Raw genomic sequence first — 17,324 nt, 5'->3', positions numbered from 1 at the left:
TCCTGCTGTCATATTCTCAAATAATACCAGGACTCTGGTACTGAGAGGTTGTAGGTGCCTATGACAGGACTCTCATCAGCTAATTCCACTCGTTTAGAAGCTGGGTGTCCATACCTTTCTGAGCCCTTGCTGTAGTCAAGGAGAGGCATCTAGGCTAATTATCCTAGGCTGCAGTATATGCCTAATATGTATTAGATATCGACCCTAGAATGAGATAATTTGCTCTCTGTCTCTCTTGATGTAAAACGTTCAAGCTAAGTGTACTAAGTACTCTCTCTACCATGCAGCAGTGATTCCAGTTTGTAAGCTACAGAGAGGAGGAAGGATATGGCTACATGTCAAAAGTTTGGTATGTGCTAGCACACCTCCTGACTCAGTGTCCTATATCTGAACTATTCTTTAGAGCTGTGCTGGTTTGAGCTGAAGTAGAGTTAACTTTCTTCACAGAGGCTAGTATGGGGCTATGTTTGGATTTTGTGCAGAACACAGAGTTGATAATGCAGAGATGGTTTTGCTATTGCTGAGCAGAGCTTACATAGAGTCAAGGCCTTTGCTGCTTTCCATACTGCCACACTGGCAAGGAAGTTGGGGATGCATGGGAGACTGGGAGGAGACACAGCTGGGACAGGTGACCCAAACTGACCCAAGGGATATTCCATACCTTAGCACATCATGCTCAGTATATAAGGTGGGAGGAAGAAGGAGGAAGGGGGGACATCTGGAGTGATGGTGTTTGTCTTCCCAAGGAACCGTTACGCGTGATGGGCCCTGCTCTCCTGGAGATGCTGAACACCTCCTGTCTTCGGGAAGCAGTGAATGAATTCCTTGTTTTGCTTTGCTTGTGTGTGCAGCTTTTGCTTTCTCTATTATACTCTCTTTATCTGAACCCATGAGTTTTTGTAGCTTTTACCCTTCTGATTCTCTCCCCCATCCCATTGGTGGGGCAGTGAGTGAGCAGCTGCGTGGGGCTTGGCTGCTGCTGGGGTTAAACCACGACAGGAGGCACCACTCATCTCCCTTGACCCTTAAAATCTAGGAACTTAACACTGTCTTCATTAACCAGATGAGGTCAGATGGCAAGTTTTGAAACGCTATAAAACCTAAGCTGAAAGCTCAACTTATTGCAAAAAATATTTTTGAAGAATCATGACCCAACAATTTTGAAAAGAATAGAGGCCCATAAAATCAAAACATGATGATGTAATAAATGTTTGTCGAATTAAATTTTTACCTTGACACATTTTCTATACTGATTGCACATTTCCAGACTGCACCTGTCACAGCTGCCAAAAGTTTCTTGTTTTCACTGTTACCAAGCAGAACAGATAGTGGCTGTAGACCTCCATGTTGTCTAACCAGGTCACGTGTTTCTTTATCTTCTGCACACTACACAAAACAATTAAATACATATATTATGTAAAAATGTCTAAAACGATGTCTTCAAAACCTACCTGTATTATATTGTAACTAGTAAAAGCTAATACAGACAAAAGTATAAATATTGCCTTAAAGTATCTGAATATGCTAACGACTCGTAAGAGAGTTTGACACTAAACTGGGACTATATATGGAGCAGTGCTTAAACCAGCACATTGTCCACTTTGGGGGCAAACAAACATTAAAAAACCAAAGCAACTCTTTGCACAGTGTGCCCTGCCTCTCTCCACTGGCTACCCGTGCAATTTAGGGCTTGGTCACAAGAAGTGCAAGTAGGAACTTAATTGCAACATTAAATATGCAGCTAAAATATTCACAATATTTTTATAAAGTAATTTCTTACACATTAGAGAAATAGTGAAATTAAGATTTATTAAAACCGATAACCACATGAAAACAAAGGGCTCTTCCTGGCTCTGATCTATTGATTACAATACAATTACCTTAAATATGGCACTTGCACAATGCATCTGAAGCTCCTCATGTTCACTACTCAGATTTTTCACCAGGTTCTCAATCATTCCTTCTGTCCTTATTGCGAGTCTGTAACTTGGCTATAAATATAAACTGCATTTTTAAATCCTGTACATTAACATTTAATAGGTCACAATATTAATAGAGTGCTTCAATTCTAGGGTTTGATATTGAGAAGTCCTGTACTTTATCTTAAGCATCATTGCCTTGAAAATACTACTGATGATCTCAAAGGTAAGCAAATACAGAAAATCTCTGCAGTGCTCTTCAAATCACCTGTAAAACCAGGTGCTGCAATGCCTACTTTGTAGTCACTTGGCTTAAACAAGATGCAGAATATTCTGAAAGGTGTCCAGACTGCCTGCTCAGAGCCAAGGAAGCAAAAGATGCTTCGGAATGGGATCAAGAAGTACCCACTCACTTCATCAAGAACCAGCAGCCAAAAACATCAGATCTATTCCTAGAACAAGGTTAGAAAAACATGTTCTTAGAATTAAAATTTTTTAGTGATTTTTTTCCCAAATTTGAACCTACAGGCATTGTAACAGGAATCTTTTTTTAAGAGAGGGGAAGCATCTGTGTAAGAGATACATTTAGTGTTCTTTCCAAGTCAGGCCAAACAAGAAACCCTCAAAAACATCACCTTCTCAATATAGATTTATTGACTCTAAAACTTGCCAGGTTTGTGTCTCATGGAACATGCATAAATCTGTGTAATTCAAGAAGTTAATTTTTAATAGGCAAAGTGTTCAATAATGTAAAATCTTTTTTAAAGTCATGTCTTCCACATCTGAAATTGACCCAAAGAAATCATGTATATTTTTACCTGAAGTACAATACACCTAAATTTCAAATGTGATTTCACAAGTGAAAATATAGAATCATAAAAACATAGAATCATTTAGGTTGGGAAAGACATTCAAGATCATTGAGCCCGACCATTTAACCCAGCACTGCCAAGTCCACCTCTAAACCATGCCCATAAGTGCCACATCTACATTGATTTTAAATGCCTTTGGGGACAGTGACAATCACTTCCCTGGGCAGCCTGACAACTGTTTTGGGGAATAAATTTTTCCTGATATCAAAACTAAACCTTCCCTGATTCAACATAAGGCCATTTCCTCTGGTCCTATTGCTTGTTACCCAGGAGAAGAGACTAACCCCCACCTTGCTACAACCTGCTTTCAGATAGCTGGAGGGAGTGATCAAGTGCCCCATGAGTCTCCTTTTCTCCAGGCTAGACAATTACCCTTCTCTAGTCTTGCTCCAGCACCTCAATGTCTTTTCTTGCAGTGAGGGGCCCAAAACTGAACCCAACACTTGAGGTGTGGCCTCACCAGTGCCGAGGACAAGGGGATGATCCCTTCCCTAGTCCTTCTGGCCACGTTATTTTGATACAATCCAGGATGCCATTGGCCTTCTTGGCCATCTGGGCACACTGCTGGCTCTTGTTCAGCTACTACTGACCAGCACCCTCAGATCCTTTTTCAACAGGCAGCTTTCCAGCCACTCATCCCCCAGCCTGTAGCAATGCATGGGATTGTTGTGAGCCAAGTGCAGGACTTGGCCCTTTGCCCTGTTGAACCTCATACCACTGGCCTCAGCCCATCACTCTGCAGAGCCTTCCTACCCTCCAGATCAGCCCTCCCACTCAGCTTGGTGTGTCTGCAAACTGACTGAGGGTGCACCTGATCTCCTTGTTCACATCATCAATAAAGATCTCAAACAGAACTGTCCCACTCATGTAATCAGTCTTATGACCATTGTAAAAAACACTTGTATTCAAATTTAAAAACTGAATATACTACAAGTTGTGAAACCTGCCACAGAAATCTGTTTAAAAAATCACATATATTCTTTTGTTGTATTTGCAATTGATCAGACATGTTACTCAACATACAAAGACACTTGACCATACTGCTCAGCACTGCAAGAGATCTTCTTAACACCTGTAGGTTAGTTTTTTAGAATTTAAATGTACTGATTAACCAGAATATAGCATCTTAGGTTGCCAGATTTGTAAAGTATGGTTAAAATAATGAGAGAAAAAAGAGAAACTGATTAAGGCTTTCAGTCTTAGGTTGCCAGATTTGTAAAGTATGATTAAAATAATGAGAGGAAAAAAAAAAAAGAAACTGATTAAGGCTTTAATTTATACTCATTTTCTTTCACATATTATTCCTGGCCTTTTAAACAAAAATATGTGGCCTTTACTTCATTAGGAGCTGGGACCCTCTCAAAAACATTTCAATCACACAAAGCACCTATTTCCTGATGGGATAACTGCCCTGATTTAAGTGACAGTCAAATTTAATACTTCCTTGTAGTAGCCAATTCTTATAATGCTTAAAAATAACTTAGCTATGTGTGTTTACTTACCTCTGAGGCACATTCTTGTAGTGTCCCTACTACTGGGATCAAGATGTTTTCATCTGAGCATTTGAGCCATCTAGCTAACAATGGAATGCCACCAGCTTTACGGATTGCTTCCTTATTTTTGGTGCTTTTGCTGCAGCTCCAGAGTGCCAAAGCCCCACAGCGTGCTACGTCGGCATCATTGGCTTGGTATGGTGATCCCACTGAAGTACATTCCAACAGCCCAACCTAAAAAAAAACCCCATATTTTTTTAATATCTGAAGGCAAATTTGATATTCTATTGCTTTTTAATTATGGTAAACACTACGACAATAATCATGTCTACAGCACATGATGTAATTTTTCAACAAAAACATGCATATGACAAAGGTACAAATTTTAATATGCTTACCAATCTCTTGATTCCTCCACGTTGCCTTACTGTCTTTCGTGCTTGTTTAAATCTAGCAACATTAGCAATTGTTTCAGCTGCCAGGCATTTTAGGTCTTTATCTGGAGAGTCCAGTAGTTTCACCATGATCTCTAAGCCCCCAAGATCTTTAACTGCATGTCTGATCAGTACATTTTGACTAATTTCCTTCAGGATTTTTAAAGAACCAGCCTAAATAATGGGAGACAACAGAAGTTACACATTACTTAAGTATAGAAAAACATTAACATTATTTAAAATGCTGGGTTATCTAAAACATTTTATCTTTTAAATTTAATCAGAAGAAGGAAACTGAAAGCAAAGCAATTGATTTATTTCTAAAAATCTGGAGAAAACAAGAAAATACAGAAATAAAAAGGAAATATATTTTATTTATTCTCTATAACTTTGAAAATTGAAAAAAATATTCCCATAGAAAGATATATTCTTTGCTCTATTTGACAAAGCTACTGACCTGACATTTAACTTCTTCTGTGTCAAGTAAATTAATTAACACTTCAAGACATCCAGTGTCTCTGATGGCCAGCTGACATGTTTCTTGAGCCAGATTGAAATCCCTCATTGAACACAGTGCAATTACAGTTGCTGTTGGATTACCTCCCTAAAATAAAGCAAATAATCAACAAATGCATGAAGTGCATTTAATATAAAACTTAATCACTTCTACTTGTACTAATAAAACTACCACTAAAGAAGAAACATTAGACTGTTTTGATTTTATGGTGTTATATAATCCAGACATTGTAAGAAATGGAATTATTGATAAACTCTGTAAATGGCATAAAGATTGAAGGGGGTGAATAGCTCAGGTGACTAACATGGCTTGCTGTGAATGAACTAGTAAATTAGGCAGCCAGGTATTGTGAGCTTTGTAGGAGTGTTTGCAGAAAGCAAAGGAACACACAGTGAAGATACAGATATTTCAGAGAAGCTATCTGCTGTCTTTGAATTGGTATTCACTCTGGAAGAAACTAGAGATTCCAGTGGGAATCTTCCATTGTGGACATTTCAGATGATTCTTTCCAAAACTGAAGCCACTGTGGATAGTGTTCATAAAAAAACCCTGAGATTTGTGAACAGTAACACATTCCCATTATTAGATAGTATTCAACTGAGTTATAAAGGCAACAGGGTAAAACTGTCGATTTCAGTACAAGTGGCATTTATCCCCTCACTTCAAACTGCCATGTTACCAGTGTCCTGGGAAACAAGAGATGTGATGTCAACTTTGGAAAGAGTTCAAGGATTATCCAAGGCCTTGTAGCCAAAGATCCATGCTGGACAAATTGGTAGATTGTAATAAAGAACAGAATTAGCAGACAACTGTCTGGATATGATACCTGGAGTTACCATGAATCTGTTAAGGTAAGTCCTACCTTACAAAAGTCACCAAGCTTGTGGCAATGGTGATTCAGTTGATATGTCTAAGTGGATTCCAAAGTATCTCCCTGATAGCTTTTAAAGAGACCAAGCCACTATATTATAATAGCAAAGGCCATTGCATGGATTGGAAAGAATGACTAAAGGATAGGAAACTGAGGATAGGAAAATGTCAGTTCCATAAACAGGTGGGATTTAGTGGAGTTCCATGGATCTGTGTTGAAGTTATGCAATTCAACATATTTGTAAACACCCTGAGAAATGGAAGGACTAGTTATGTGACAAAGTTATACAGTCAAGTTTCCCACATTTGTGAAAATCAGAAGTCAGGACAATAGAATGCAAAAGATGAACTTTAACCACAGAAGACTTCCATCCTGTCCTCTGTCCTGTTGCAGTCAGGTTATTGGGATAAATTGTCTTGATCTGCCCAATACAGGTTTTTTTGTGCCTGAATTGAATGTCGCAGACTTACAAATAATGAAAACTGGATATAACTTAATGTAGGAGTTCTCTCTTGGAAACAAAGCATATAAAATGACTTGGAATACTGGATATGAATTTGAGATTACCATGTAGTATGAATTTGGGATGTGTAATCAGAAGAACTGGATAGGAAAGTACATATTATCTCTGTGCAATTACTACTGAAATTCTGTGTCTGATTTTCCTTTTTACAGCTCTAGAAGAAATGGGAAAAGATGGAGATGCTTCAGAGAAGAGAAATAAAAATGACTGTAAGCCTGGAAAACAGTCACATTGAGAAAGACATGAAGGACATTATTTAGTTTATTAAAAAGTAAATTAAAGTATGAGTTATTCACAGTGAATAAATAAATCTATGAGGAACAGGAACATGATCACAGAGGACTCCACAATCTAGCACAGGGATTTGATGATTTGAAGTTAAAGGTACTAAACGTTAGATGAGGAGTAAAGTGCAATTTTTCCTTGTGTGATTAATTACCCTTTGAAAGAAATTACTTAAGAGTGCTAACTAGTTTTTCATCAGTAGAAATTTTTCAGTAAAGACTGGATGTTTTTCTAAAAGATAAGCTCTATTTCAGTCACTGCTACTAGGCTAAAAGCAAGAAAAAGATCAAAGAATACAACACTGAAAGTTAAACCATATGACAATGGATTATTTTGAACCTATGATAGAGGTTTACTGTTAATAAAATCAGAGATGGATTGAGCTGCAGGGAGATTAGGAGGGCTGAGCTACCATGTAGCTGCCACAGAAGCTGGAGGGCATGAACAATACCAACTGGTACTAATGTGAAAGTTACAACTTAGAGTACCTCGTAAATCAAACTACAGTATTCACCTCCCACATGTCTCTGAATTCCAGGGAAGCTTTGGCTCCCATCCAGACCTTCACTGTGCTGCCCAAGCCCATCTCTTTTAAATGACAGTTTTCAATCTGTAAAGGACTTTTAGTCAATCCTTTCCAGAGGAAAATATTTTGCTAAATTGTGCACATCATAATGAAATACAGAGTATTGAAAAACTGAGTAATGTTTGCTAATATGACACAAGTATACCTAACAAAAACAGAACTGTAGCAGCATATTTCTGAAATGTAAGACAAATACAATAGAAAAATATTTAAGATGCTCTCCACCACTTATGATGAATACACTAGAGAATCACAAGTGAGAAAATACATCCAAAAAGTGAGAGAACTGCATTATAAAGTTTCAGACCAGTGACTTAGATCAGACAAAACACATTTCCTAATCAATAAAGCATACATCAATAGTGCTTCACAGTTTTTACTTCAATTTCTCATAGCAATAGGTATCCACAGAATTTCCCCATAAAAATGGTGAAATAGAAAGATCATTTTTAAACATCTGTAACATAGAGTATCCTAAAGGAAGATTCTCACACTTCTGTTATCTCTTTTTAATTATCAATATGATCTTGACTTTAGAAGAAAATGAAATGTGTGTTGCTTTAAAAACATATTTTCATCTACTTCACAAATATGTCCTAGAGTATAAAATAGTATAACAAATTCCCAAATATTTTCCTAGAGAAATCAGTTTACCCACACATGTAAAACTCTATTTTTTTAAAAACACATAAGATATGATTACAAAACTACACTGAATATTCTGCATCTCAAAAGAACTAACAGCTGTCCTTTTATGAAACTTGTGGTCTTTTCACATAACTTAGACTTTGAGGTTTACTTTTCGTTGTAAGAAAAAAAGTTTGCAACAGCTGTTTTAAGAGAAAACTTGTCTTTTTAGGATTTTACATGTGTAAGAAGAATATCAGTAACTGACAAGTGATGTCTCTTGTTTTGAGGACTCCTTCTCCTACAATTAAACTACATGTATACATAACATAGCAATCCATAATTCCCTTATCTTACATATATAACATTTGGCATATGACATTTAATATGGACCAGGTTTTCAAAAAATATACAACTCTTAATTTTCTCGTACTAAATAAAAAACTGTATATAATATATATATGCATTTTATTTTTTCAGCTTCGCAAATGAACACACCACTTTAAGTGTTTTTAAAGTAAAACCACAATAAAATATTTTTCATATGTGCTGAAGCATCAGTTCTACAAAAGAAGAAATATTACTGATGGTTTCAACAATTATCTTTTTGTTTCTTGAAGTTATCATTACAGTAAGTCTTGCAGGAGTTACAGCATAGATTTTAACATGCATGGAAATAGTTACCTCTCCATTAAGTTGATATAAAATCTGCATCGTGCTGTTATACCATTTGAAATCTGATATGCTGGATGCAAAATAAACTCTACTGGCAGATCAACAATCAATTTTAAAGCTTGAAATTAAACACAGACTTAGTTTAAAATGTGCCTCCCTTCCTATATAGTGGTATAATGTATATATCCACAAATTAAACGAAAATAAAGCAGTATCACTGTTACATTATCAGTAAAACATATTCTGTGCAATGTATGTGTAATGTCTCTATTATGATACTCAGAGCTCACAACTGAGACTTACAGAACTACTGATAAGATCAAACAAGAATGAAAAGAAAAGAAAAAACACAAGCATGCAAGGACACAAACCAAAGTACAGTTATCAAGGAACACATGAGTTACAACCATCATTTTGTTTGATATTTCTGTAATAATCAAGAGGAGATCTGTCAATGGCAAGCTTTCAACAAATCAAACCAAGAAAACTAAAGGCATTAAATGGTCTCTATTTTTTTTACATTAGCCTTTACTATATTCTACTAATGCTAACCTAGTGTAATGATAGCATAGTAAACACTTTGCCTATGCTAAGGACATAACTACTCAGTAAGTACTAAGATGTTTTCCTACTAGAGAAGCTTAATGGAATCTGCTCAATACAAGAAATCATCCTTTGGTTTGGCACTGATACATCCACAGTTGAAGTACTGCCTTCATTCTAGGTATCATACTTCAAAAAAATACTGACCAAGTTGATAAAGACCAGAGGACAGGAAAATATCTCAGAAGTAGGTTCTACACAGAAAAATGGAAGAAACTGGAGCTGTTCACTCTGAAGTAAAGAAGAAAATAAGAAGGTGGTTCAAAGAACAGCTACAATGACAATCATCTACTCTCCAGGTCTAGTGAGGGTACAACAGGAACTAATGGGATCGAATGGCATCAGGACTGATCTACACTAGGGGAAGAAAAGTAATGGCAAGAATATTTTGATTTTTAAATATATTGCTTATAGCAGTTATGAAAATCTCCACAGCAAGAAAGAAAAGCTAGACAAATACTTGTTCAGAAGACACACAAAGAACTGATGATGGGGAGTCAATGACCTCCTACATTCTGCTCTAGTCTAGAACTTTTACTACAAAGAAATTTTGTAAATATTAAATGGTTTTGATATTTCCTTCCTTTCTTTAAAAAAAAAAAAAAGAGGATTCATCCATAATAGATAATATGATGGTAGATACAGATAATAGATAATAAAATATACAGTCCTAAGATTTCTATAGCACATGTCCCCAGTTAAAACTAGTCAATACAAAACTTTAAATTTTGAAACAATGATCTCAGTTCAATAGTCTAGCAAAGAATGATACGATATTTCCTCTGGAGTCATCTCTGGAAAGAGTAAACACCATTAATTTTTTTTTGCAGATGATCTGCCAGCAGTGAGAGCAAGATTACATAAAATGCAAATTATACAGGCTTTGACTCACAAACATTTCTATAGATATGGTACCTATTTGAAGGAGGTTTTAACTAATTTATTTAATTTGCATTAGGATTTAGAGTCAACATGATTTCCTCTGGAGTCATCTCTGGAAAGAGTAAACACCATTAATTTTTTTTTGCAGATGATCTGCCAGCAGTGAGAGCAAGATTACATAAAATGCAAATTATACAGGCTTTGACTCACAAACATTTCTATAGATATGGTACCTATTTGAAGGAGGTTTTAACTAATTTATTTAATTTGCATTAGGATTTAGAGTCAACATGACTGAACAAGTACCTATTTGAAGGAGGTTTTAACTAATCTATTTAATTTGCATTAGGATTTAGAATCAACATGTCTGAATGCAACAAGAAAATGAAATATTGTTTTACTTTACATGGCAATGTCATGGGAGGTTTTTTTCCTGTTCAGATCTATGGCTGAAATCTATTTTGACATAGCATGAGTTTATAATATTTGCTGTGTTAAGCAAATCCTGGAGAGATAGCTTAACATGTATGTCTGTGATAGGAAGTCTGTGACTGAATAATGGGAACAAAAATTGCTGTTTGTGGGCAGTTTTGTCCTTCTATATAGTAATATCCCAGTTCTGATTATAAGTATATACAATCTGAATGGCAATACTTGACTGAACATACCAAGTCAATATATTTTTAGAAAATACTGAACAAACAATACAGCATATCCAAAATAAAGTAGGTCAAATTATAGAAACCTTTATTGTTATAGCAGACATGTTAAAATTAAATCTCATTAATGGAATGAAAAAACTCCTAGAACAAAAACATTGTTTAAGTGGAATAATCCCAGTCCAAAATATTATTCAAATATTTACATTTTTAGAAAAAAAGAATTCCAAAATAAATAGTAAAGTATGAAACAGAATTCTTAGTTTAAAACTTCATGTCTTTTTTATTTTCTCTTGAACTTGACTCTCTCAAATCACAGACCCTTTTGTAATTTTATACTGGAAAATACTTCAAAGTTTAAATAAATTTTGATAAAGCCTACTGAAAGACTGAGTATTGCAGTAGAATATGTATAATATGTTTCAGCAAGGCCATTTTTCTATGCTAGTGAATCTCTAAACACTCTGAGTTTTGTTATGGTTTAAACACTAGTTCCAATTTTTCATCTTAGTTTATAAACCATACAAGCTGCAACTTGTTAAAACATGAGTTATGGACAAGTATAACTGAGTTATGGAATAATTCCCTGACCCACTTCCTGAATCTTCTGGCATTCTTTAGCTACAGCCTGTATGTATACCATGTAGATTAATAGAGGTAAAGCCAGTGGAAAATCACAGGCATCACAAAATCTCAAAATCAAAACATTCACATTGGACTACAACAATGCACAGAAGCTGTGCAGTTTTAGCTGCAGATTAATATCTTGACCCTGACCCAACACAGTGGCAGAAGTGACATATATGTCATGACCCAAATACACTGAGTTTAAATAGTCATATTTTATGCAACTGAAAAGAAATGAGTTTCCAAACAAAAGAATAAGTCTATTCTTTTCTGCATGAACCAGAAGGTTTTGTTAGGCAACCACTGATTCCCTCTTGAAAACTCATCCAAGACATGTATCCATTCCATTAGCTTTCCTTTTCTGATCCATAGTAATTGGATTCTACTACAGAGGAGGTAAGAGTCAAGGCAGTTCAGAGGCAAACATATGAACTTTTACTTCATTGGACTGGGAATAATAGAATATTTTTCCTAGTAACTTCACAAACCTCAAACTTGGAAAGAAGTGAAATGGTGACCCCAAACCCACAGAAAACCTGGCCAAGATAATATATAATATCTTAAAAGTGCAAGTTTATCTTCTACTCCTTTGTGAACTCTTCAATTTAGGAGTATATTTCTTTCCCAGTTGCATCTGGACAATTTTGTAAAAGCACTTCACCTGAGGAAAAGAAAGAAAATCTACTTTTGAAAAAGAACAGGCAGAAATTAGGATTGAATGAGAAAGATAAAAGAGTCTAGGATTAAATTTGAACCAAAAAAAAAAACAAAAAACCTTACACAAAGAGTACTACTGTTAACAGTAATTTAACATTGTAAACCCTGAATGTAGACTTGGAGATGAGACTAGTACACATGTACCTTGTGGGACAGTGTTGGACCTGCCTAAGCTGTTTTGATTTTGCCTAGTACTTGGCTCACAAAGTGGATAAAAGCCTTAATGTTATTGCAGCTATTTTAATTTTATGTATCCAAGTGGGAAACCAGACCAGTGGAAGTGAATCTGAGGAGAAAATTTAATGAGGTTGAACTAGGAAGGATCTGTGCCTGTACAGACTACTGGAGAGCTCATACACTCTTGAAACTTCCTAAGCACTGAACAGACAGAAAAGATAGTGTCATTTGAAACTACCCCAAAAAAAAAGGATTCTGCAAGGAAAACAAAATTATAAAAAAAGTTCATGAAAAGCTAAGAGACAGGTGTTCTTGGGAGAAGTAAAACAAACTCAAAACAGGGCTCAGTGAGAGCACAGGAGAACAAATAGAGCTGAAGAATTGGCTGAAGCACAGTGATGCTCCAGAAATAACTGTGTCTACTAAACTGTGATTAAATTGAGCCTTGATCAATATGGAACACTTCAAAACAATGAAGAATGTTGTCCTCACTACTTAAAACTCTTGATAGCTTTCAGACACAATCATGTTCTAATTCTTTAGGAAAGATAACAATCTGATTATCTATTTCATGAATATAAAGCCTGAAGTTAGATTGAGACAGATGTGGTGATTTACTACTATTTTTGAGGTACTATAGCTATGATGTCAATACTATAGCTCATTCATTCCCTGCTTTTATAATAAAATGGAAAGAGAAGAATCAAACATCAGTTATTTTACATTCAGTCCTTAATTTTTTACATCCCATCTCTTCTTTCTCATTTTTTAATTGAATTCTACTTTTTGTTTGCTTCTTTTTCTTTATTTCTAGATTGTCTTTCATTTCATCAGCTATGAAACTCTTAGGAATGTGTGACCCTCTGAACATTAATTAAACCTCCACCACACAGAAATTCATCAGAGTTGGTGTTAATGGTCAAAATTCAAGCAGCTGTTATGAATTTCATATGTCTCTTGTGATGAGGAAAGATTGTTTGTACAGTATTTTGTGGAGAAAGCTATTCAAGTGTTTCAGAGTTGCCAATTATAATAATAATTTGAGAGTTTGCCCTTTGCCAATATTTCCTACCTAGTAAATTTATCATAAAAATATTTCTTTTTCATGATCAGCACTATCTAGGTTGTCAGAAAATACATCTTAACAATAAAATGCAGCTTTCCTATATTTTTATTTCCTTTTTTTCTCAGTAATCACATTCTTTACTGAATTGTACAATAACAGCTTAGCTAATATGGGAAGATGGGAGCAAGAGACATTCATGAACAGTAGAGAAGAGAGTGATATGAAGTCTGCCAGGTTTGCCAAGACTCAGGTTAGCCAAACATGTGCCTAGAAACACTAGCAGGTGGCACATGATTATGTCACATATATTTGGTCTTAGCCAAACTATGGCAAAATTTACTTTTCATCTTGACCTTCCAGTTCAGTTGAATAATCTCCTTCATGTTACCTCACCATAAACTTCCATAGGGGAAGCAAAAAGATTTATTGTTAGACACTGTCCTAACAAGATCAGGTGAATCACCAGCAAAGTTGGTCAGTCCTGACCAAAAGGCATTACACAGTGGCAAAATAATTTTATGTACAAAAATATTTTAGATGCACTTATATATGCTTATTTTGTATTGAATAGCTAAAATATAGTCTCATGCAAGTCTTGCTAATATGATATTATACAGAAAAAACAGTTAACTCTTATCCACAGATTGAGGAAAACCAGTATGATGTGCAATATATGTTCTGCATAGATGAAGTACATTTACACCTGCTATTAGATTCTAACATTTGCATCTATTGCACATATAAAGCCAGATTTCAAGACTACAGAATTTGTATTTGCAGTTCTCTGTGCAGGTTGCTGTTCTGAAAATTTAGACTCTTTCTATGACTATCAAAAAACTTTGGAGCAGTATTGCAATGTGCCAGATAAGGGAACAAATGTTTGGTACATCAGTAGGTACACTGGGACACTATATTTTTTTGTCTTACTAAATTTGAAATTACTTTTTGTGCAGCTTCACTTTAAAGAAGACCCATTTTATTCCTTAGACCAGTATGTTCATGTCTTTTTTTGAGATTCTTCATTTCAGAATAAAATATAATTTTTTTTCTGCTAATCTCTGAATGCGATAGATTTCTTACTGCATATATAGTTCATGAAGATGATGTAGATTTTTATAATGAGCACTAGTGTAACCTTAATAACATGGAATATTTTCAATATCATTTTAACTTAAGAAAGTTATACTTTTCCATGCAGCAATTAAAAAATATTGTGTCTATCCTCTATTTCATACAAATTTTGAGAAAAACCTACCAGCCACACCAATGTCTTTGCAAGTGCCATAAATTTATAATTGGCTCTTATAAAAAAGTTGCTCTATACATCACCTGCTTAGACCACACAATTTCCATTTGCACCAGAAAGCAATCATTTCTTTTGAAAGGCAGGATGTTTTCTGTCACCAAATGTTTTGAAGAAGGTATCTATTTTTCAGATATCTAAAACCTTACACCTCAGATATGACAAGTCTCATCTTGGAGATAAACTGTGACTGACTTTATATTAAGGCACAGTAGGGAGGTGTGCAAGCAGCTGTTGACTGCCTCCTTCTTCCCCTCAAAGAGAGAAAAGTCACATTACAAACCTTCATACAGAGTGCAAAAGAACTCCCCACACACAGGCAACTGCCATTTAAGATTTGGTCCTAAATGTCCTGAAATAGGTTCCCTGGTACTGTAATAGTTTCGACTTTCCTTATCCACATTTCTACCCTTCAGGCATACATGGATTTCCTGTACCTCAGTTTGCCCCAAGTCCCATAATCCAAGTAATTTGGGAAACCAGTGGAAGTGAATCTGAGGAGAAAATTTAATGAGGTTGAACTAGGAAGGATCTGTGCCTGTACAGACTACTGGAGAGCTCATACACTCTTGAAACTTCCTAAGCACTGAACAGACAGAAAAGATAGTGTCATTTGAAACTACCCCAAAAAAAAAAGGATTCTGCAAGGAAAACAAAATTATAAAAAAAGTTCATGATGCCTCCCTGTCTTTTCCTGGGAAATAAAACTATCTATGCCATGCAGTTTATCAACAATATCTACACGAACCTCTCATTTGAGATTCTGCATCTTAGTTCCTAGCAGAGCCTCACTGTATCATTTTACTATCTGACTTTTTGCATTTCTAACCTGCACCTTTCCTCCCCAAGACTGCAGGTTCCCTCCACAGACAAAGAGGTCAGGCAAGGATCCACTACTCCTTCCTGCAAGCCAAGACAGTTGCATTTCCCTAACTGATAAAATTGAGCTTCCTGAGATGAGGAAATAAACTATGCCTGTGGTGCAGCAGCCACACTGCATCCTCCTGCCTCAGGTCTGCCTGCACTGCAAAGAAGAAGCAGAAGTGATGTGCCATAGGTCTTGTCCAGCCAACAATCCCTGCAATGCAGTGAGAAGAGAAAGAAAGAACTGGACAAGAAAGACAGAAAGAAAGAATGGAGAGAAAAAAGTGGAAAGAGGCAAAGGCTATAAGGAATATTCCTGTACATTCCTGCCTTCCTGCTCTGTTTGCCATCCTTATGTAATGTAAGTCCAGCACAGAGGGGCCTCCTGCCAGCTACAGAAATGTTGCTTGACACAGCAGTCTTCCAAAGGCCCTGCCAAAATTCAGCTGTGCAGCAGACCTGAATACATCCAGTGTATCCTGCAGTTCTTTGTACCTTTTCCTTGCCTGGTGACTGAGATTTCATTGAGTCATGCGACAGACATCCTCCTTTCCCAGCCACCCACTGCTGTGCATCACCAGGGCACGTGGGCACCTAGGAGCTGGTGTTTAAGGCCATACCAAGGGCACATCCTCCCTGGCTCCTGTGCAGTACCATAGCCTTTCCCCAGCTCCTGGACTTGGCACAGGACGCAAACAGCTGGGGAGAGACAGCAGGTTTGTCCACCTATGTTTCCAAAGTAGAAAATCAACACAATGCTGTTCTGGGAATGAGGTTTTTCACACTGGAGTAATTCCAAACAGATATGAAATCAATGGATATTTTACATGAAGTGTGAGATTTGACTGTTTGCACGAGGGTACCCCTGAAATAGAGTCAAAAGTAGAATGACTTTCCATGTAAGAAACTGAAGGATGAATTCTGATGCTGCAGAACTCTATCCAGAGCTCATCCTGGCATAGGCATACATATAAATCACACCCTTACAGGGAACCAAAATCAAGTAGCATAAGGATTTAAGGGATTAAAGATTTCTTCTGGAGATTGGAATTTTTCCTGGCACAGTCACTAGCCCCAATTCACCTCTCAACACCTCAATTTTATCCTAAGACTCACAGTAGTCAGTGCTCAACAATGGGCAGCACAAAGCCCAGCTCTCACCTTTTTTTTTTCTCCTTTTTTGTTTTCAGTGAACAGCCCCAGCTCTGCCACAAAGAAGATTCCACTTTTCAAACTAATGTCCCTTGTTTGTAGTGAAAGGCTAATTGAAAAAGATGATCCCTTCACCCTATTCCTAGAACTTTTCATATGTAAAATGTAGTCCTTCCCCTAGAAATTCAAACTTCAGAAGCACCAATTTAATAAACAGTGTCAAATCTGAAGCAGGTTCTCCTGGGTGAATCTTGCTGTTACAAACATCAGCAGAGCACTATATTCCAATTTTATCTCTCTGGCCCCAAAAGATGCCTAGCACAAGGCCATCCCCAAGCTCACTGCTCTGTCTTTGCTACTTGTTATTAAGTCAATGGGGAGACATGGCAAGAACACACATCTTCTGTTTCACAGCCCTGGGAAGCTTGAAGGTAGGACAAGGAGCCAGACCACAGAAGCAGCTGCTTCCCAG

At 36.5% G+C, this 17,324-nt stretch overlaps 1 protein-coding gene across 1 annotated transcript in view; it reads right to left on the bottom strand.

The window, feature by feature from the left end:
• Positions 1–17,324, bottom strand: part of ARMC4 (armadillo repeat containing 4) — an 80,361-nt gene that overhangs the window by 48,922 nt on the left and 14,115 nt on the right. The window contains exons 10-14 of the mRNA XM_009070055.1: positions 5,176–5,322; positions 4,683–4,892; positions 4,294–4,518; positions 1,881–1,991; positions 1,232–1,386 (exon numbers count right to left, since the gene is read on the bottom strand). Coding sequence (XP_009068303.1) covers positions 1,232–1,386; positions 1,881–1,991; positions 4,294–4,518; positions 4,683–4,892; positions 5,176–5,322 — 848 coding nt within the window. The remainder of the gene's footprint in view (positions 1–1,231; positions 1,387–1,880; positions 1,992–4,293; positions 4,519–4,682; positions 4,893–5,175; positions 5,323–17,324) is intronic.

This window comes from Acanthisitta chloris, unplaced genomic scaffold (assembly GCF_000695815.1).
Source record: "Acanthisitta chloris isolate BGI_N310 unplaced genomic scaffold, ASM69581v1 scaffold3242, whole genome shotgun sequence".
In the NCBI taxonomy this organism is placed as follows: Eukaryota; Metazoa; Chordata; class Aves; order Passeriformes; family Acanthisittidae; genus Acanthisitta; species Acanthisitta chloris.
Note: the sequence above shows the minus strand (reverse complement) of the source record. Positions and strands in the feature narration are given on the sequence as shown.